The 22,790-nt window shown below is 38.7% G+C and overlaps 1 protein-coding gene across 2 annotated transcripts in view; it reads left to right on the top strand.

Moving 5' to 3' along the window:
- Nucleotides 1–22,790, top strand: part of DERA (deoxyribose-phosphate aldolase) — an 828,148-nt gene that overhangs the window by 54,366 nt on the left and 750,992 nt on the right. For both annotated transcript variants that reach the window (XM_044088239.1, XM_044088240.1), the window contains exon 2: nucleotides 18,196–18,293. In XM_044088239.1, the coding sequence (XP_043944174.1) occupies nucleotides 18,196–18,293 (98 nt within the window). The remainder of the gene's footprint in view (nucleotides 1–18,195; nucleotides 18,294–22,790) is intronic.

Below are 22,790 nucleotides of genomic sequence, written 5' to 3'. Positions count from 1 at the left end.
CGGTAGTTGGATGTTTCCATGGAGGTCCCCTTTATGAAGAGGGATGATATATGAGATTCTCCACATAGAGGGAATGGTAGTTTCAGTTATAGTTCTATTAAGCAATATTGAGATTGGATAGGCAATGTATTTGAAGGTATTCTGCAGGGAGCTGGTCAGCAGCTAAGGTGGTTGGTTTGAGTTTTTCAGGAGGCTGTAGATTAAAGGTGGGGTGGACTGAGTCTTTAGTGTGGGTAATAGAAGAGTTGGTAGTGGTAAGCTGACTGGTTAGGGACTGGATGGTCTCGATGAAAAAGAGTTGAAAGCATTGGCTATTATCTCTGGTTCTTTCCCAATGAGTTTCTCAGGGGTTGGGGTAGTAGATTTACCGGGCAGAGGAGCTTATTAAATCCAGCCCAGAATTTCTTTGGGTTGTTCTGGTGTTTGTCCTGAAGGTGACAAAATATTGTTTTGTCTTGGGTAGTGGCCGCTTTAGTAGTGTTTCTAAGCTGTTGAAACTTGATGCGATCTAGTGGGGTTTGTTTAATTTTAGATTTGGTTTAGCTAGACAGCCACCTTGGTTCTGATTTGTCGGTTTGTCAAGTATCTTCAGGAAAGTACTATTAATGGACCAATTGCAGGATTGGAGTTCAGCAAGGAAAAGTCTTGGGACAAATTTCTTCTTGCTTCTAACAAGTCTATAAGAGGGGATGGACACTTGTGTTTTTGGATATAGGTAATAAGGTGGTCACTGAGGTCATTTGGGAGTGTCCCTGTAGTATAATTATGTGTGTCTTTATTAGTAAGAATCCAGTCAATTATGCTCTCTTTTTGTTTAGGGTTGCCAATTCTGGTAGGAGAAGAAATATTTTGGGAAAAACCATGAAGGTTAATTGCGAGGTGGGTTTTGGGTGCAGTGTAGAGGGACCAGTCAAGGTTAAAATCACCTATTACTATGGTTTCTTGAGGGCAATTGGAGGCTAGCCAGCTGAGCAATTGCTCAAGGTTATCTGAATTATTTCCTGGTGGTATATAGATTACAATGAGATTAATGAATTTTTGGGTGTTTAGGCAGATCTTTAGTGAGATAAGTTCTATATTGGAGATTTTGGGGGGTAGGATAGGATATAAGTGCAGAGCTGAACACCAGTTTGTAAAAACAATGTACTTTTATTAAGCACAACTAATAATGCTGATCCAGTGTTCTCCATTATTTAAGAGTCTGTAAGTAACATAAAGTACATCTTCTGTTAAAGTTCCAAAGTACAGAATTTGTCATGTAGGTTCCAGCAGAATCAAAATGTGTTTTCCTGTTCTGGATTCATTGCAGGATGATATCCAGACTTTTCAAAAGTATTCCACTATGACTTTCTTTACTGTAGCACTCCCCCCAAGGCCATTGTCTTAGGTACTCTCATTCCCCTTCTGCGAGTGGATACCTTCTGTCATTTACAGGGTCCTAGCTCTTCTTTTTTTTATATACCGCTGTGATGCTCCACCACTGGCCCAGTAATCAAGGAGCCTCAATCCTCCTCACTGGCAACAGTGGGGGATGTACACGCTGGGAAGATGACAAGTACACACACAGTAAACTGCAATTTCCCTTAAGAGCACACAGATATAAGTCAGTCTGGGGCTGGTTTCTCCCTCTTTCTCCAGATCCCCAGTAAGAGTCCCCACTGGCACAGCTTTTGAGTTGAGATCTCAGCTGAGTGGCCAAGCCAAGACCTCCAGCACCCTCTGTGTCTGACAAGTGCTTCATGCCCCTGCCCGAGTAGCTGACACACATACACTTCAAGATTTGACTTATACATACACACACACACACACACACACACACACACACACACACACACACACACACACACACACACACACACACACCTGGGAAAGGCTGGCACAGGTTCAGTAACTATGCCCCTTTTGCCAGACTAGAAGGTAGTTATTATTGCCACCAGCCAACACTTTATCAACTACTTTAAGGCACTTAACGAAGGGTGTCCAATCTTACTGTGTAATGTTACTATTAATCCTAAAGGTAGTTTGACCAAGAGCAAGGCTATTAGGAGTGGCTAACAGCATCACTCCCAGAACTTAAATATGTCACAAATATCAGCCACAATGATAGGTTTAAATATATTTAATAATAAATAATAAAAGAACAAGAAAATACTCAGTAAATAATCACAGTTACATCAGAGTTCAAAATCACAGGAAATATTTAAAAAAACATTGCAAGACAGTCTTAAATAAATAAAGAAAACATCTAAGCTATACTTCACTATATTCCTGTCTGAATTTAAGATAAATTACTGTACCTTAGTTAACTTACTTCCAGAGCAAGGCTAGTGTGGTGAATGGATCTAGTAGCTGATGTTGGGTCAAAGACAAATACAGAATGCTGTCTCTCTCTCTCTCAGAGACTCCTCAAATTAATATCACAAATGTTAATGCTGGGTAAGCTTGCAAGATGACATCACTTCTTGTCATCTGAATTTAGTTCCCAAGCTAAATCCCCATTGCTAGAAACTGCCAGTGTTTAGCATCTACTTGTGAAAAATGCTTAGCCCTCAGATCTTTGCCGCTGCTGTAAAACATAAAACAATAAAACACTTACAAGACAATGCAGAAGGCTCTGTAGCTTTAGATATCCTTTCTCATTGCTGCACTGAAACCATCTTTTATGGCGCAGTTATAAAGTAATTTAATTTCAACTATTTTTTTTTTTTTTTTTAATTTTGCAAGTTGACCTTTTATTTTCCACTGTTAAAGTATATACATTTATATAGATACAATAGTGTACAGTATATACATTTCTTTTCTTTTCCGACAGGGTATACTGTGGTTACATCTCTACTCTGAGTACTCTACAAAATCTCTTCAGCACGTCTGTACAAACCATCTTATATGACATAAGTTGTAATACAATTGTAACAAAAGCATATGAATCTTGTTGATATTCACAAATGACATATGATTATTTACAAAATTCCAGGTTGCTGTGCTGGCAGTACCTCCTTTTGTCATGCTTCTATATAAGTCATATTAATATTCACAAATGACCTATAATTATTTACAAAATTCCAGATAGCTGGGCTGGCAGTACCTCCATTTGTTACACCCCCCCATGAAGACTCAGGCTAGTTTTCAAGTGACCCTTGAGAAACGCTGCTTGAGAGGAGTGACCCTATCTGGGAATACACTACCCCATTCCCTGTCTTGAGATTCCAGCTACCTTGGCATTTCTGACCCCAGTACAGTGCTGCACTGTCCTATCATCATATGCCTGCAATCCTAGGCTCCACCAAAGTAATTTGGGACTTTGCTGGCTGGCTGGCTGCCTGTAGCCATAGATCCCCTTCAGACTTCTCCTGCCTTCCACTGCAAATACTCAGCATTAGGACCTCCTTGTCATGGTAAGGTTTCATCATGTTTCTGTCCCTGCCTATCATGTAGTTAACATCATTGACCTTCCTTACCAACTTGAAGGGGCCCTCCCAAGCTGTCTGCAGCTTGTTGTGTCTGATAGGAATGAGAACGATTACCTGTTGCCCTACAGCATACTCTCTAGCTCGAGCATTCCTGCCATACCAGACTTTTTTCCTGCTGTTGGGCTTCTGCCTGGTTCTCCTTGGCCAAGCCCTTGAGTTCCCTGAGCCTTGTCCTGAGATTTAGGACATATGCCACAACAGACTCTTTGTGGGATTCACACTCACCCTCCCAGTCATCACAAATCAGATCTAGCGTTCCCCTCACCCTGTGCCCATACAGCAACTTAAAGGGTGAAAAACATCTGGATTCTGTGGCACCTCCCTGTAAGCAAACAACAAACGGGGCAAATATTTGTCCCACTCCTTCTTAAACTGGTCTGCAAATGCCTGTAGCATGGTCTTGAGTATAGAGTTTAACCTCTCAATAAGACCATTAGTCTGGGGATGGTAGGGGTTGGTCTTTAGGTGCTTCACACACACAGTGCTTCCACAGACAATCCAGCACATTTGGCATGAAATTGGCACCTCTGTCTGTCAGTATTTCTTTTGGGAAACCTACCCTGCTGAAAATCTTTAACAAAGCATTTGACACCTTTTCTGCCTCAATGGAGGACAGAGCCCCACTGCCTCAGGGTTTCTTGTAGCATAATCTACTACCACTAGGATATACTTTTCCCTGTGGGACTTGGGGTACTCAGAGGCCCCACAGTATCCAAAACTACCCTCTGAAATGGTTCCTGAGTTGCAGGCAAAGGCATCAAAGGAGCTTTCACCTTGTCTTCTGCCTTGCCTACCTTTTGGCACTGCCAACAGATCCTGCAGTACCCTGTTACATTTCTGGAAATCCCAGGCCAATAAAAGTTCTGCATAATACGTCTCTTGGTATGTTTTATGCCCATATGACCTACAAAGGGAATGTCATGGACCATGGCTAGAAGTCGAGGACCAGCAAACAAGGCACCTGATTATAAATACTTTAATAAAAGTATGTAAGTTCTTATGACAGACCGGTTTCGGCTGATTTAATATAGAGCCTTCATCAGTGTAAAAGATTCATACAAAAAAGAACCATTTTATAAATAGTTGGATAGAACATGTGATTAATTACAAATGCTCATTTAGACCTGGCTTAAAGAGACCACCAAGCTTAATAATCAATTTTTCTCCATGGAATTCAGTAAATCATGCCAACCTAATTTATTATTTCTTGGTCTGTGTATTTTATCTATAATGGTGAAACTAAAACAAGCATTACTGTGTATTAATGAATGTTTGTAAAGAGCATTATTTTCTCTCTTATTTTTCATGTCACTGAGATGTTCACAGATATTCTGAATTTTAAGGGTCTGGAAGTTTGATCAACATAAAATGCAGGACAATTGCACTTGGCCAAATATATTACCCAGTCCGAAGAACAGTTAGCAAAAAAATGTATGTCATATACTACAGGGGTGTTCTGACTACTGAAATTTTTTGTTTTGAGTAACTTGGCACAATGTGTGCAATGTCCACAAGGAAAACAGCCCAGTAAAGGTTCACCTGATAATGTGGTTTGTGTAGTATTGGTACTTCTGGCTTCAGAATGTTTGAAATGATTAAAAAAAGCAGATAAATTTATGCCTTTACGAAAAGAAAACCGACATCTGTCACCATAAAGGCAGAAATGTATCTGCTTTTTTTAATCATTTCAAACATTCTGAAGCCAGAAGTACCAATACTACACAAACCACATTATCAGGTGAACCTTTACTGGACTGTTTTCCTTGTGGACATTGCACACATTGTGCCAAGTTACTCAAAACAAAAAATTTCAGTAGTCAGAACACCCCTGTAATATATGACATACATTTTTTTGCTAACTGTTCTTCGGACTGGGTAATATATTTGGCCAAGTGCAATTGTCCTGCATTTTATGTTGATCAAACTTCCAGACCCTTAAAATCTAGAATATCTGAACATCTCAGTGACATGAAAAATAAGAGAGAAAATAATGCTCTTTACAAACATTCATTAATACACAGTAATGCTTGTTTTAGTTTCACCATTATAGATAAAATAAACAGACCAAGAAATAATAAATTAGGTTGGCATGATTTACTGAATTCCATGGAGAAAAATGGATTATTAAGCTTGGTGGTCTCTTTAAGCCAGGTCTAAATGAGCATTTGTAATTAATCACATGTTCTATCCAACTATTTATAAAATGGTTCTTTTTTGTATGAATCTTTTACACTGATGAAGGCTCTATATTAAATCAGCCGAAACCGGTCTGTCATAAGAACCTACATACTTTTATTAAAGTATTTATAATCAGGTGCCTTGTTTGCTGGTCCTCATTTTTTTGTTTGGATTTCTTGTTCTTCTGGGACCTTGCAGCTGCCGTACTCGCAGGGGTTACAACACTTTTGGTTTCCTATGGCTAGAAGTGCCAGATGGTAGGCTCTGGGCAATACCAACTGCTGTATTCTCTCACCCTCTAGCCCTCCCTCAGGGGTCAACTCTCTATATAGTAACCCTCTGTCCCAGTATACAGATTCCCCCTTACCTTGAGAATCAGGTGCCTCGCTAGCTACCTCCCTCAGGCCTTGTAATGTCGGGTTTGAGGGCTGAGCCTGTCTCAACTCTGTTTTTGTAACCCTTCCCAGCTCCCCTTCCACAGGAAGTCTGGTATTCTCTGACAGTGGTGCCTCACTGTCTGCCTGGGTACTACTTACTCACTTCTGCCCTTGCAGTCACATTGTCCAAGGGAGTGTCAGTACCCACAAGCAATTGTGGCTCAACTTCAGTCTCACTGCTATAGGGTAGCTCCCTCCCTGAAGTAACCACCTCCCCAGTCCTGGCTTCAAGTCTGTGGACTGTCTGGGTCCCCCCAGCTACCAGACCCACATGCTTGTCTCCAAGCCTGTCAGCATGTCACTGCATGCACACAAGGTGCTGCATTATCAAAATCATTCCCTATCAGGACATCTATAGGGATATCATCAAATGCACCTAATTGCTGGATTCCTTTTCCACCCTCCCAGTCAAGGTGAACCCTAGGCAAAGGTATTTGAAATGGGGTCCCTCCTAAAGCTCTGACTGGAGTAGACTGCCCAAGCAAGTAGTGCTCCTCTTTAACCATTGCAGGCTTCACAGTGGTTAGGTCAGAGGCTGTGTCTGTCTTGGGAGTGTCCTGTTTCAAATTTACTAAGATAGGATATAACGTCTTATGGTAGTTTGGTACCCTTGTTGTCTCCAGACAACTTACTGCTAGCATTCTGTCATTTCCACTTACTGGCTGTCCCACCTTTTGTTCCCCACCATGTCTCTGTGGACATCTATATGCTATATGGCCCCAATGATTGCATTTAAAACTTTTACCTCTTGGTCCTGGATGTGAACCTGGACTAGTGGCTTCCTTTGCTACTGGCAGAGCCTGTTGGGGCGGTTTAGGCTGGCCAACATGGGTTCCCTTAGACCCATGAGCAGCACTGGGTATCCCTTTCCTGTGCGGTGATGCCCTGCTTACTAGGTATAGGTTTCCCTTCTTCCCCAGCTCATCTATAGTATTGCATTGCCTATCTGCTAACCAGATTCTCATTTCCTCAGGTAAAGTGCTGAGGGCTTGTTCCCTCACCAAAATGTCTGCCAGCCCTTCAAAAGTGGTGACCTGACACCCACTCACCCACCTATGAAAATAAGTACTTAACTCAGCAATATATTCATACACACTTTCTTCTGCACTATGCTCATGAAACTTTTTCCTATAAACTTCAGGTGTTAAACACTCTTAACAGACAATTTTTAACAGTGTTATAATTTAACCAATCAGTATCAGACAATTTAGAAATAGCAGTTACAGCTTTACCATGGAGTAAGGGGGTCAGGAACCGTACCTCGAGGCCTTGATCAACATTATACTGTTTACATATCCTTTCAAACATATGAATGAAACTATCAAAATTATCCCTGTCTGTAAATTGCGTAAGAAATTTACTGACTTTGTTGCTTCTGGGGTTCAGTTATTCCCTTTGCCATTACCTCCATGATCCTGGCGACGAGTCAAATCTCCTTCATATGTTGCCTTTGCCTCTAATTCTCCTCAGCCTCCAGACGTCTCAGACTCTCTGCTGCTTCCATTTATAAATGTTTGGGCTCCAGTTCAAGTTTCTTTAACTCCATATGGATTTTTAAGTCCTGTGTGGAAAAGTTGAACTGTCCACTTTCTGAGTTGTACATCCCCAAGCCCAGCCTGGTCTGTGATGCAGATGTGCCCAAGGGTGCAATTATTTCTGCTTTAGGCATGATAGCATGAATCAGTTCTTTGGCCTGGCACATCTCAGCCAACTGACTCCTTGTCAACTTGCCATACTCATCTGTCCTTGCCTGCTGTGCCTGACTAACCAGCTAACAAAAAATGAGTAAAACTATTGTGATATGAAACTCTTTACAGGTTACAGGAGTTCAATATCCACAACACTGAATCCTAATTTGTGGATATCCTACCACTGCCAACCAATTAATATGTGATGCCTCACCACTGGTCAGGTAATCAAGGAGCACCGGTCCTCACTACTGGCAAAAGTGGGGGATGTACACACTGGGAGGATGACAAATACACACACAGTAAAGTGCAATTTCCCTTAAGAGCACACAGAGATCACAGTCATTCTGGGGCTGGTTTCTCCCTCCTTCTCCATATCCCCAATAAGACTCACCACTGGCACAGCTATAGAGTTGATATCTCAGCTGAGTGGCCAAGCCAAGACCTCCAGCACCCTCTTTGTCTGACCGGTGCTTCATGTCCCTGGCCAAGTAGCTGACACACACACACACACACACACACACACACACACACACACACACACACACACACACTTTGAGATTTGATTTATATACAAACACACACCTGGGGAAGGCTGGCACAGGTTCACTCACTTCCTATGCCGCTTTTGCCCAGGCTAGAAGGTAGTCATTACTGCCACCAGCCAACTCCTTAACTACTTTAAGGCCCTTAGCAAAGGGTGCCCAAATTGATTGTGTAATGTTACTATTAATCCAAGTTGTAGTTTGACCAAGAGCAAGGCTATTAGGAGTGGCCCACAGTGCCACCACATAAATATGCAAGTACTCCCAGAACTTAAATATGTCTCACAAATATCAGCCACAATGATAGGTTTAAATATATTTAATAATAAATAGTAAAAGAACAAGAAATTACTCTGTAAATAATCACAGTTACATCAGAGTTCAGAATTACAGGAATATTTAAAACAACATTGCAGGACAATCTCAAATAAATAAAGCAAGCATCTAAGCTGTACTTCAATATATCCCCGTCTGAATCTAAGAGAAATTACTGTAACCTAGTTAGTTTACTTCCGGAGCAAGGCAAGTGTTGTGAATGGCTTTTCTAGCTGATGTTGTTGGGTCAAAGACAAATACAGAACGCTCTGTCTCTCTGACACTCCTCACATTAATATCTCAAATGTTACTGCTGGGTTAGCTTGCAGGATGACATCATTTCTTGTCGTCTGACTAGTTCCCAAGCTAAAAACCCCATTGCTAGAAACTGCCAGCCTTTAGCATCTACATGTGAAAAATACATAGCCCTCAGATCTTTGCAGCTGCTGGAAGACATAAAACAATAAAACATTTACAAGACAATCGAGAAGGCTCCGTAGCTTTAGACATCCTGTCTCCTTGCTGCATTGAAACCATCTTTTATGGTGCAGTTATAAATTTAATTTCAGCTATTTTTCTGAAGTTTTTCCAAGTTAACCTTCTATGTTCGTTTCCACTGTTAAAGTATATACCTTTACATGGTTACAATAGTGTATATACATTTCTGTTCTTTTCCAGCAGGGTACACTGTGGTTACATCTCTACGCTGAGTACTCTGCAAAATATCTCTTCAGCAGACGTCTGTACAAACCATCTTATATGATATACAGTTCTAATACAGTTGTAACACAAGCATATGAATCATGTTGATATTCACAAATGACATGATTATTTACAAAATTCCAGCTAGGTGTGCTGGCAGTACCTCATTTTGTTACATTTCTATATGAATCATATTAATATTTACATCACCCACTGCAATCATCCACTAGACTCCTAGTTCAAACATCCAAATCCAGCTACTCAGCTGGGGACTCTCTGCCAACTCTGTTGGTAAAACATGGAACAGACTCCCAGCTGACTTGACACTAGAACCTTCACTAACTCGATTCAAAAACAAACTCAAGAAATACTTCAGAGCTCATTGGTTATGTCCTTGCACTAACCCCGACTAGTTACCTCTCTATTACTTAGGTGCCTTACCTTCAACTACTTCTAACTTTGTTCTACCACACCATTTCAGGAAGGGTCAATTGTATAACTGCTGCTCAATGTGTCTTAAACCTGAATGTAATGGTATGTATATATAACTTTGAAAATAATGTTATGATTTGTAACATGTTTTGTAATAAGTTAGTAGTATATGTGCTAAGTGATGGTATTGCTTATGACTGCAATCTCCTTGAAACTACCATTTACTAAATGTTCAATGTGTATTCTTATCTTGGAGCTTTTCTCCCCGGGCCTTCGCTGAAAATGAACATACATCCAGTTGGACTATCCCGGTCAACAAATGTAAAATAAAATAAAAATAAAATAAACAAATAAAATAACATATAATTATTTACAAAATTCCAGATAGCTGGGCTGGCAGTATCTCCTTTTATTAAAACCCCTGTAATAAAATACTTTGTTTTCATTTAAAAAAATATGTATGCTACATTGGAAATAATTCCTCTTTCATAATTTTGTATTTACAGTGTTTACAACAGCACCATTGTTGATAACAGCATTATGTACAATATTTCATGTTATTTTTTAAAATATTTTTGAGTACCATTCTTGCAAGAATTGCTGCAGTATGCATTTGTGTGTGCGTGTATATGCGTGTGTGTTCCCACACGCCACACAACCCTCCTACTTATATATTTTCTGAGAGTGCAGTACTGTAGAAGGGGGATATTCCCTAAGTGCAGTTTAGCACAGCTGTTGACCATTTGTTTTGTTAAGTGTGTCGACAAAACAGGATGTCAACATTAAGCACAGTCAATTAAAATAAGAGAACTGATGTATTATGGGCTGTGGAGGGCATAGTCTTCTTCACTTCATGTAAGTATGCTGAGTGAGATTTTGCAATTTTTTTATATAGAGAGTTTGTTTTATGTTTTTTGGGTTAGGCTTTTATTTGCATACTTTCTCTGGCTGTTCAAGAAAGGCCAACAGTACTTTGTTTGTAATATATGCTCTTGGTGACTTTTTTCATAGAGGTAGGACTTGGTGAGTGGTCCCATACTGAAGGGGGAGACCCAAATATAATGCCTCACACAACCCCTAAAACACCTCCCTGTTAAACATGCATCAGCAGTCTACAATATGAGCCTGAACACATCCTTCCAGGTCTTTTGCAAAGAATAAGATGCAGGAAGATACAGTTCATAGGTAGGAGTAGTGGATTTGTGCAGTGACCATTTTGTGAGGTAATACGTACGTGTTTAAGGCAGCATTTCAGTGAACATTGTCAGTATGGAATGGAAACACCTAACTATAGCCAAGGTGCAACAACCTTTGAATTGTATATTTAAAGTAGGGGTACAGGAAACAAATCCCCGTTGTATAGAAGGTATGGAGGAAGGCTTTAGCCTACCCTGAAAAGCATATGTTGAACTCAGTGTGTTAGTGCTACTTGAATGAGAAACTTATTGTAAAATGGCATTTCCACAGTAGGTTTGAGAAGAATTGACTTGGATTCTATAATGCCTGTCAAACCACTTACCATCCACAGAAGGAATGAATGTATTTACCTTAGAAGCTTCATCACCTTTTATAATGAGAGATGTGAGCATGCTAGACATAGATGGAAAAACTTAATGAGGGATTTACATAGTTTGTGGATTCCTGCACTGTATATATGTGTTTTGTTTTAGACCATTGCATAAAAAAACTTGTTTGCCTTCCATGGGGATAATTATTTTCTTTAGGTTTATCTTGGATAATAGCTGTTGAAGCAGACTATTCCAAGTCCAGGTAAAAATGCAACGTGTTTAGAAAAAGGTTTCCTCAAATGCATGTCCTTGACTGGAACGAGTGGTTTGTTAACACACATTTTTCAAAATTAATGCAGTTCTCTAATCTACTATGCAGACACCATTTTGTATTGTATATTCAGACAATATAAAGCAGTGTCTTTCAGCTTCTCCTGTTAGGGGTTGCCACAGTGGATCACTGATCCACAGATTGATTGGCAGTGGAGTTTTTATGGTGTTGAGTTGCCAGCCCAGCACTCAACCTTCACAGAAGGCACATGCACCCACACATGCACCTACATTCATGTCTTTTAAAACTCACTTGACTGCAGGGAGGACATGCAGAGCTCCAGACAGGAGTTGAACCGGAGAACTTCTTGCTGTGAGGAGACCAAACTAACCGCTGCACTATCGTGGACTGTGGCCACAATGTATATTCAGACAATATAATAGAAAATAATTAATTGTAGTACAGCACTTTTAATGATAATTGTTCATGACTTCATTCATTAAAGAACACTGATAGTGGTTCTATTAACCCAGAAAGACCAGAAAAGGTAATAGCCAATTCCTTAGAAATTATCCAACCATGTCTTCATATCATTCATAGTTTCAAATGAACTGATGTGTTTTAGAAAGTTAATCTATGTAATAGAGACCTTCTGTTTAGGTGTCCCAATGTTTTATTCACTCTAATGTATGGGGTTTTGGTGATATCAACTCCTAATTTTATTATTAGGTTCAGCTTAAAAAAAATGAATTTGTTTTTTACATGCTTTGTTGCTGGTATTATGTCAGAGTTTGTCTTTCTTTAGGATGCTAAAAGTACATTTATTTTACCTTGTATTGATAATGAACTCAAGGCGTATTCCTTGTAAGCAATCTGTGTATTATCCCAATTCTTTTTTTGATTCTTTTTTGTCAGATGTAAAATTAGGGCTGTCTGTTTCTTTTCCTATGTTTTGTATGTTTTAATTAATGTTATGCTAGTGGGCCTTGTAACCTTTTTTGGACATTTCTCTGTTTTATGCAAATTTGGATTGTCGTTTTTAGATTCCTAGATCTTGTTCCTTTCTTATTATTTTGATGATGGTGTTACCCATATCAAGGACTAGAATGAGTTATGTAATTACTTGCTTGCGTAATTATTTCTTAGTATTGAGAGTAGTGTGTCTGTGTGTGTGTGTGTGTGTGTGTGTGTGTGTGTGTGTGTGTGTGTGTGTGTGTGTGTGTGTGTGTGTGTGTGTGGTTTGAACATTGAGAAGTGGTTTTAGACATTTCAACAAACTGTGAAAAGTGACAGAAAAATGATATAACTGGTTGTTTGAAGCAGCTGTAAATGAGTACTGGCACACACAGCTCAGTCCTTATGAAGTACACCCTTATCCCAGAGTTATTTTATCTGTATAATGTCACCTTGTATGTAGTTTAGTACACTTCAGTTTCTTCAGTTCATTTTTCCTGTGTTGCAGTTATGAGCGTCCCACCATTTTTCATATTCAGACCTTGTATTGTTTTAGAAAAGAATTTGCTTAAATGGCATGGTAGAGGGTGGACATATTACTTTGGGTTGTTTCAGTGTTGGACACAGCCCAATTTTACATCCTGAGACTGTGTTACTTCTTCTTTCAGCTTTTCCCGGTTAGGGGTCGCCACAGCAGATCACCTGTCTGCTCATGATTGGCAATGGAGTTTTTACGGTGTCGAGTTGCCAGCCTGGTGCCCAACCTTCCACAGAAGGCCCACTCATTTGAACAGTAATTTATGCCTCATAGGTTCATAGGTTCATAGATTAGTACTAAGCTAACTGCCCTTGCAAGCCATTTTAAGCCTAGCCAATTATCCCTTGTGAGACTCAAACCCTGCACCTTGTGTTTGTAAGGCAAACACCTTAACCATTAGGCCACCCTCCCAACCCCATTTTTATACCAGTTGTGTATCACTCATTGTGCATTGAGTTATCAGTGGCAGCTGTTCATCAGTGTACATACATACAGACATACAAATATTTCAAGCATGGGCAAAAATGCCCTTCTAGCTTGCCAATATACCAAAACTCTTGTTCCCATAATGTGTCCAGGCTATTCTTTAAATATCTAAACTAGTGCTTACTTTAATGTAATTTGGTAGTCTGTTCCATGCATCAGCTACTGTGTCAGAGCACCAATTAGTACAATTCTCATTCCTATAGAATCTTTTACACAGGTTGTCTGATAATTCTCTAGTACTTTTTGATAACCCCAAACATTCCCAGAGGTAGTTGTCCCTAAATGCCCTATATACCTGAATAAGATTTCCTCTTAGATATCTGTAAGAGAACACCGTACAAGTTCAGATATTTTAGTCTTTCATAACAACTTAGATTTTCACATCCATGGATGCCCTTGGTATATTTTGTGCTATACTCTTTCCAGTTTACCCATGCTTGTCTTCTTATAAGGTTTCCACATTGTTATTCCATACTCAAGTTTGGGTCTAATGTAACTAACCAACAATGACTTCATTATTTTTAATTTCCTAGACTTTATAAATCTTTTTATACAACTATGTGTACCTCAACAAGTGAGCATTTATAGTCGCTACATTTTCTAGGGTTGACCAAATGTTTGGGAAAATGTATACATTTGTTCTCCTTCAGTCAGGATGCCATTCCCACTTAGCAGTTTCATTTACTTTCATCTGAACTACTAACTAGCCATAGGAGGAAGAAAACTTCCTTAACTGTGAAAAGGTTATACATAATTTAATTGAAAGTAATATTAATGTCTGTTTACTTTTCAGTTGCCCTTATATTTCCTGCCTTTACTTACTTGGTTTCCTTATACTCATCTTGTGAATTTTATGACTGTCCCTTATTTGCTCTTTTATGTGGTTTCTTGTTTACATGTAATACTATTATGTTATGGTTAGGCATATGGTCTGTAAAATGCTATAAAACCGACATAATGGATAAACTGAAATACTTTTCCAAAGAGTTAAGTGGAGGAATCTTTAAATAAGGAATATGAATGAGTTATTCAGATGTATGTTAGCAAACTGCTAAGTACCAGTATGTGAAGAGTTATTTTTATCTATGTAATTTAGAATGTTAACAGCATATGACCAGCAAATTCTTTCATTTACCTAGATCTGTGAAGTGACAGCTTATCAAAAATAGGTAAATGAGGAGACTTGCTACAGTGACCTGACAACTTTCCGACCTAAGGAAGTGTGTGAGAGAGTATCCTGATTTCTAAGGACTATAGCTTTAATGCATAAAATAATTTTACCTTTTAACTGCTTTGAATGCAAGAGCATTTAAAGTCAGTTCTCCCCAAATTTCATCAACAGATCAAATGTGTAACCAGGGAGGAAAATATACTGGACAAGGCCTACTCAAATATCAAGGATGGCTATAGGACAAAACAGCTGCCTCATCTAGGCCAGTCAGATCATCTGTCCATACTCTTTGACTCCAGCATACATGCCTGTTAGGAGAAAAGATCAGATTACTACAAAGATTATTAAAATATGGCCAGAAGGTGCACTCTCACAGCTACAGGATTGCTTTGAAAAAAACTAACTGGGACATTTTTGAAGATCACGATCTGGAAGAGTATGCATCAGTGGTACTCTGTTACATAAAAACCTGTGTTGACAGTGTCACTGTCAGCAAGCACATTTGTGTGTACCCTAATCAGAAGCCCTGGATGATGAAGGAGGCCAGATCTCTTCTTGAGCACAGCAATGCAGTCTATAGGTCTGGCAGCAGAGTCCTTTACAGCATGGCTAGAACTAACCTAAAGAAAGCCATCAGAGATGCAAAAGCAGCCTATAAAAGGAAGATAGAGGACCACTTCATCAACAAGGACCCACAAAACTATGGCAAGGTATTCAGCAGAGCAACAATCACAAAACCAGTAACCATATGGCTGTTAGAGATGCTTCAATGGCAGAAGAACTTAAATATTTCTTTGCCTGTTTTGAGGTGGAAACAGCAGAGACAGTCATGCCTAGGCACCAGCAGCTAGGCTACAGCAGTCTTATACCAGCCTCCTACATCCACACCTTTACAGTACAAGAGCATGATGTAAGATGTGTGCTCAAAGCAGTTAATCCAAGGAAAGCTATTGGCCCTGATGGAGTGTCGGGATGGGTGCTGAAAGAATGCATGGACCAGCTCTGTGGGGTCTTCATAAAGATCTGTCTCTTTCTAAGTCTACTATTCCATCTTGTTTAAAGTCAACTATGATCTTTCCACTGCCATCAGTAGTTTCAATGACTACCTTCCAGTGACACTTATCCAGTCATCATGAAGTGTTTTGAACAACTGGTTCTGCAACATATCAAGGACAGTCTCCCATTTATCTTGGATACACACCAGTGTGCTTATAGCGCAAATAGGTCTATGGAAGATGCCATCTCCACTGCCTTACACACTGCAGTTTGTTATCTTGAGCAGAAAAGGAGCTATGTGAGGATGCTCTTTATAGACTTTAGTTCAGCTTTTAACACAGTTATCCCAGATAGACTGGTCATTAAGCTCGCTGGCCTAGGACTTTCAGAACCTACCTGATATTGGATTAAAGACTTTTTGACTAAACATCCTCAGATGGTTAGACTAGGCCCATACCTATCTTCCACTCTCAGACTAAACACTGGTGTCCCACAAGGCTGTGTGCTGAGCCCCCTTTTGTATAGCCTTTACACCCACAATGGCATTCCCTCTCATTTTACTAATACCATCATTAAGTTTGCAGACAACACTACAGTGGATGGACTTATTTCAGGAAGAAACGAGACAGCATATAGAGATGAAGTTCACATACTGTCTGCTTATTGTACTGAGAACAACCATGCCCTGAACTCTACCAAAACAAAAGAACCCATAATAGATTTCTGGAGGCATAATACAGATCACAATCCAATATATATCAATGAAGACTTTTTGGAAACGGGTCCTTCCTTCAAGTTTGTAGGTGTACATGTGGCAGAAGATCTCTCTTGGTCCATAAACACTACAGAGGCAGTCATGAAGGCATAGCCGAGACTCCATTTCCTGAGGATCCTCAGGAAAAACAACCTGCAGGAGAAGCTACTGGTGTCCTTTTACTGCTGTTTTATTGAAGGTGTGCTGACGTACTGCATTTCCACATGGTATGCCAACAGTTCTGCTGCAGACAGGAAGGCCCTTCAAAGGATCATTAGCTCTGCCCAGAAAATCATTGGCTGCCCACTGCTCTCTTTGGAGGAACTCTTCAGCTCTCACTGTCTCAGCAGGGTAACCAACATCTTGAAAGACCCTTCTTACCCTGGACATCACCTGTTTGAACCGATGCCTTCTGGGAGATGGTTTAGGTCCATTCCAGCTTGGACAAACAGACTTAGAACAGTTTCTGTCCCCGAGCCATACATGAACTGAACAATGCTAAATACTCACACTGAGTACAGGTAATAGCCATTTGCACTATAAGGTATATGTTTACATTCCTGTGCACCTTACTTTATTCCTTTCATGTTCAGTTTACCCAGGTGCAATAACTTAGTTGTTTACTGCATTGCGTTGCATTATATTATATTATTTGGTGTTTTATTATATTGTATTCTCTTTATTTTAAAAAAAACTCTCAAAACCCACTAATTAAACAACTGGCTTTGCTCATGCTACTCCCCAGGTTAACCCATGCCACTGTACTGTTGCTAGGATTCTGCTAAGGTCCAACTATTTGATCCCTGTTTCTCATTGTATACTTGTTTATCCAATAATAAGTCCTTTACAGTACTGGTCGACCTGTTCAACCAGTATTTTGCTCTGAACTGAACTAATAACCGTCTTCTAGTGCAAAAAAAAAAATGAAAAAATGTAACTCTCATTTTTGTTCAAAACTATATCATTTACTATAGAAATTACCTAGAAATTGTTACTCTTTGCTTATGTATGCTTGTTTGTATTCTTGTATGTATACTTGTATACTCATATTTTTTCTTATTGTCATGTGGAGCTTTTCTCCCTGGGCCTCCGCTGAAAAGGGACCTGTGTCCAGTTGAACTTCTCCGGTTTACAAATGTAAAATAAATAAAATAAAATGTATTCATGTTCATCATATGTGAATGCACCTTAATAGGATTGATACAAATTTTGATTTACTTGTGCAATGACTATAAAGGAATTTTATCCTATCTTATTTAAATGGACCATGAAAGGCTTTTTAGCAGGTTACTGTTACTAAAACAGTGTAATTAAGTTAAAAAGGAACACTGGCACTGTTTTCAGAGACCATGTGAGAAGCGAGTGACTTAGGAAAAACTATATTTTTCTTTGTGTAGGCTGTCTTATAAATGGGGCACAAATTGCATTGTGGAAATTGGATGAACAGACTGAAAAACAAAATATGCCAGTATGGCAGTCCTCGTAATGCTTGTTTTGGGGTATAAGAAATAAAAATATAATAAAAACAGTGATTCTGTTGTAGCATATAATATCGACATGCAATGACATCTGTGTTTTTTCAGTGTCAAGATGAAGTTTTCCTTTTAGCGTTATTCTATTGTAGTTTAAACAGTTTAGATATGTTGGTTACTTCATAATCAACATTTAAAGCAAGGAGTGTGAACTATGTTTTCGTTTACAAGTGATGGACATTTTTTTAAATTGTCTTTGTGATTTTCCTTGTTTTCAGATCTTGGATGGCTGTCCAGAGTCCATGTGAATCAACCTGCAGTTCTGAGACGAGCAGAGCAAATTCAGACAAGAAGAACTGTAAAAAAAGACTTTCAAGTGAGTGCTGCTTATGTGTTTCTATATGGGGCTATTTGCCCCCCTTGGTCTTTGCCTACTGACAGCACTTAATTTGCAGTTTTGGCCTGTTATTACAGTAGTTGTTTCTGTGTAAAAAATGCTCTTCATTCTTGGAATATTTTACTGACTTTTTATATGAAACAGCATTAGTGCTTTATGTAAAGAGATGTGCAAATTTAGAGATGAAATTGGTTGTTACTGTATTCATTGCTTTTGACTTTGTATAGAAACATGGAAGGCCAAAAACACTGTGCAAGAAGAAAACGAGAACCTTGGATGTTGTAGTTTACTGTTACTGTTGCACAAGTGGGGCTTCGGAGAAGGGGTACTTAACTTCATTGAAATGCAGCCACAAGACAGCTGCAGATGGATCCTAAATAGTCCAAAGCATCCATACAGCAATATAAGGAGTGACTGAGATGCATTAATGCCATATAGTCTTAAGAGAGAATCAGTGTATAATTAATTGTTACCTTTCCCTTTTTGCAGTAGGTCACATACTGATTAGCCATGTTAAATATATCCAGTGTTGTGTTAAAGATTTTATGTATGCAGGGAAATCTAGTTGTATAGGAACAACTGCTCTTGATATTAGCATACGAGTTACTAAAATGGGCCATTGTCACAATTTTTTATGTAAGATCCATGTCAAAGATCACTTTGCATTCTTATTAAAATATGAAAACCGATTCAAACTGGAATTACTTGTTTAAACAACAGTTTATTAAGTTAAAACAAGAGATGAGCGCTTTCACTGTTGTAAGAGCTTCATCAGATCTAAGTTGTACATAGCAGTAACAAGTAATATATACTTTCCTATGTTCCAAATAAAAGGCCTTGTAAATTAGAAGGAAGGCTTTACTTAAATAGTACTTAATCAGGTCACATTTAGTGACAGTGATTGGAGCACTGCTACATTCTTGTATCTTTTTTGTGATTGGTGCTGTTCACTCGTTATCTAAGTACAAAGTCACTGTATATCTGACTGTTGATCAGTGTGCTAGGCATAACATTACATAACAGTGTAAGCATCAGGTCCTGCATTTTGAGTACATTAATATAACATATAATGAAAGAGATGGCATTAAGACTGTACTCTGTGTGAAATGCTATGATGGGAGAAGGGAGGAGACTAATGGTTAACAGAACTCAAAACAGAAGTCTACTGCTAAGGGCAGAGATGCAGTTAGGATTTAACAATTGTGTGTGAGTGTAGAAGGTCTCAAAGAGCCAGGAGAGCAAAATTCTCTAAGAACTAGTATTAGGACGAGCTGAAAAAAAAAAAACAAGTGTGTGTGTGTGTGTGTGTGTGTGTGTGTGTGTGTGTGTGTGAAGGTGTGCGTGTGTGACTGTGTGTGTGTGACTGTGTGTGTGTGAAGGTGTGTTTGTGTGACTGTGTGTGTGTGTGACTGTGTGTGTGTGTGTGTGTGTGTATGTGACTGTTTGTGAGAGTGTGTGTATGTGACTGTGTGTGTGACTGTGTGAGAGAGTGTGTGTGTGTGTGTGTGTGACTGTGTGAGAGAGTGTGTGAGAGAGTGAAGATTTCCAGGCTTTAAAAACACAGAGAAGGATTAGATTCACAGATGGGTCACACATAAGGACAAAGTCATGCCAAACCAAAAAATATGTAATCTGTGTTTCTGTAATGTGTGTGTGTGTGTGTGTGTGTGTGTGTGTATATATATATATATATATATATATATATATATATATATATGGATCGATATATATATATATATGTGTGTGTATATGGATCGAACTTTCAAAACTTCCAACTGTAAACGGTCAAGACCATAAGATCGAATTTTTGAAACTTCGAAATTGTAATAAAAAAGTAAAAATGTTTACATTTTTGCAAGGGGGAAGCCCCCCTGCCCCCCCACACCCCATGCTAAATAAATATACCAACTCTGAGGTTGCACTTCAGTGAGGAAAATGTAAATTTCCCGTTCTGTGTTGTATGACGATCTCCATTCAAAATGTTTTGAAACTTTGAGCTTGAGAAGGGAATCCATATATATATATATATATATATATATATATATATATATATATATATATATATATATTATATATATGTGTGTGTGTCAGCATGTTTGTGTAAATATACGTAGACAACATGCATATAAACACATACAGACATATATCTACCTAAAAAAATGGGGAATGTATATGTGGTTGTGTTACGTGATTACATGTGTGTAAGCTTGTGCTCACCACAGAACTGTTATTTAAAAATGCTTTTGTTGAATAGCACATGATGCAAGGAAATCATTTCAGAGGCACAGTCGAGGACACCCAGGTTTTGTGGGAATCAGCCAACAGCCTCACAAATGTGCCAAATTTATACTGGTACTTAAAACACAGGAAACTGTTAGAATCTCTTCAGCAGGGCCAACATTGCAGGAATACAAGTACAACAAAAATACAAAGTAGCAAATTACGCAGTAACACTGCCAGTAAAGCTTCTCAAAAGTACAGTTCTCAGCAATCAGTAAACTAAAATATCACGCTAATTGAAAATGATTTAAAGTGCAAAAATCGGCAAATAAAGCAGTTACATGAAGTGTAAAATAGTAAAATAAATAATTTATCTGCCGGGGATGGCACAGGATTTATTCAGGACTCTGTCAGAGTGTGGCAAGGATGCTAAGCAGATGGGAGCTGTGTGAAAATGATGATTTGTAATAAAGGGGATTAACTCAAGAGAAATATTTATTTGCTGAGTAGGCTGTCAGTATTATGGATCAGTGTGAAACAATGGTTGGAAAAAGTGAAAGCTTACCATAAGGAGTGAAAGCAAGAGACACTGGCTTTTAAAACTGCAACAGCAGAAGTTTTGGGAAAAATTTAAGCTGCTGTGATAGGCCAGACAAATCAGATAATACAGCTTAGCAAAAGCTAAGTACTAATATTTAAAAATCACACTTACAGAAGATGTTTACGTGATCAGCTACTGATTTCTTCTTTTATTTGTGCATTTATATGTATTTAATGGTTGAAATTGCTGCATTCGCTCAAACTGTCTTGCTGTTGGTTTGATTTACTTGAAATTGCCTTGTCTAGCTAGTTTGTTAAAGTTGTTTTATTTTGTGGTAGTGTATACTCTCAAGCATTCTTTTTTTGTGCTTTTTCATTTAAAGGACTGGGATATTCCGTCTAGTGGCAGTAGATGGGGGAGCCTGGTCTGTCTTGAGTTATTTGTTGTTGCATTGTATTTGAGGGCCACTTTTGCTGTGCTTTTACATTAAAGGACCACTACAGACAAATTATGAAAATATTTTTTTTATTTTGCCATGAATTACTGCACCTCCCAAAGCTGCCTTTAGCAAAATAAGTACTCATTCCTAATTTTATTATTATTTTTTTATCCTTCTCTGTCCTCATGGGGGCAGACATCCTGATTCCTTTGGAAAGATAAATCTGTCCCGTAATGCACTATGAGAGCACAGATTCTGAGACCAAGTCGCCCTACCATTTTTAGTCAGACTAGACTTCCATGCACTTAGAATTGAACATCTGAAAAAATTGATATGTTTGAGAATCTGCAGATCATGTGTCATTGACTGGTCTGCACTGAGTTTTACGAATGCTGTTTCTACTGAAGTACTATGCATTCTCTAAAAAAACTTGCAAAAGTGTCAACAAATTACTGAGATAAAAATACTTTTTTGAGAAAGAGCAGTTTTGCAAGTTTCATTTCCTGGCCAAGTTACTCCTCCCATCTCCCGTCCTTCAATGAGCTAGTCTCTCACATTTCCAGCTTGGCTAGATTCAACAAGTTTGTCAGCTTTGCATGACAGTAGACATCAAACAAATCAATGCCTGATGTGCCACTAAAACTGTTTCCTCATATGCCTCTTCACTTCTGAATAGCATTTCGTAGAATTATTTAAAACAAAAAAGCAGACATATTAATCCAAAGTTTAGGCCAGCCTACCCAGTTCTTAAAACGTGCACAGTAAAATATTTGATTGGAATTGCATTCTGCCTGCTCACATGGTTATCTTTGCATAGCTATTCTGATTATAGCATAACCTGAACTATGGTATTTATTGCCAAGCTTTACATAACAATGAAATAGTTTTATGTTTTTTCTTAACAATGACCTCCCAAGCCTCTAATGGAACCCAGTATTTTCTGTTGCTATTGCTTTATGTAGTTTGTCTTAGTTGTATACTTGTAGTATATCTCCTCTCATTCTCTCAGTAACAGACTTGTGGAGAAAGCTTCCAAATTGGATACTTTCAAAATAGCGATACTACTGACTTAGTAAGCTCACAAAATAAAACTACACAAATTAGCATTCATTTTCTGGAAAAAAAAGAAGTCTTTAATTGCAATGAATGTCATTTTTTGCTCATGAGAATCACCTTTTTCAAAAAGCATTATGGATTGTAGTGTGTCAGAGCAAAAGTATAAACCATTAAGAACACTCGTGGGGTAAGCTGATAAGCGATATGACACTTGTACTCA

Source organism: Protopterus annectens, chromosome 11.part0, assembly GCF_019279795.1.
Source record: "Protopterus annectens isolate FY-2018-M chromosome 11.part0, PAN1.0, whole genome shotgun sequence".
Taxonomy (NCBI): Eukaryota; Metazoa; Chordata; order Ceratodontiformes; family Protopteridae; genus Protopterus; species Protopterus annectens.
Note: the sequence above shows the minus strand (reverse complement) of the source record. Positions and strands in the feature narration are given on the sequence as shown.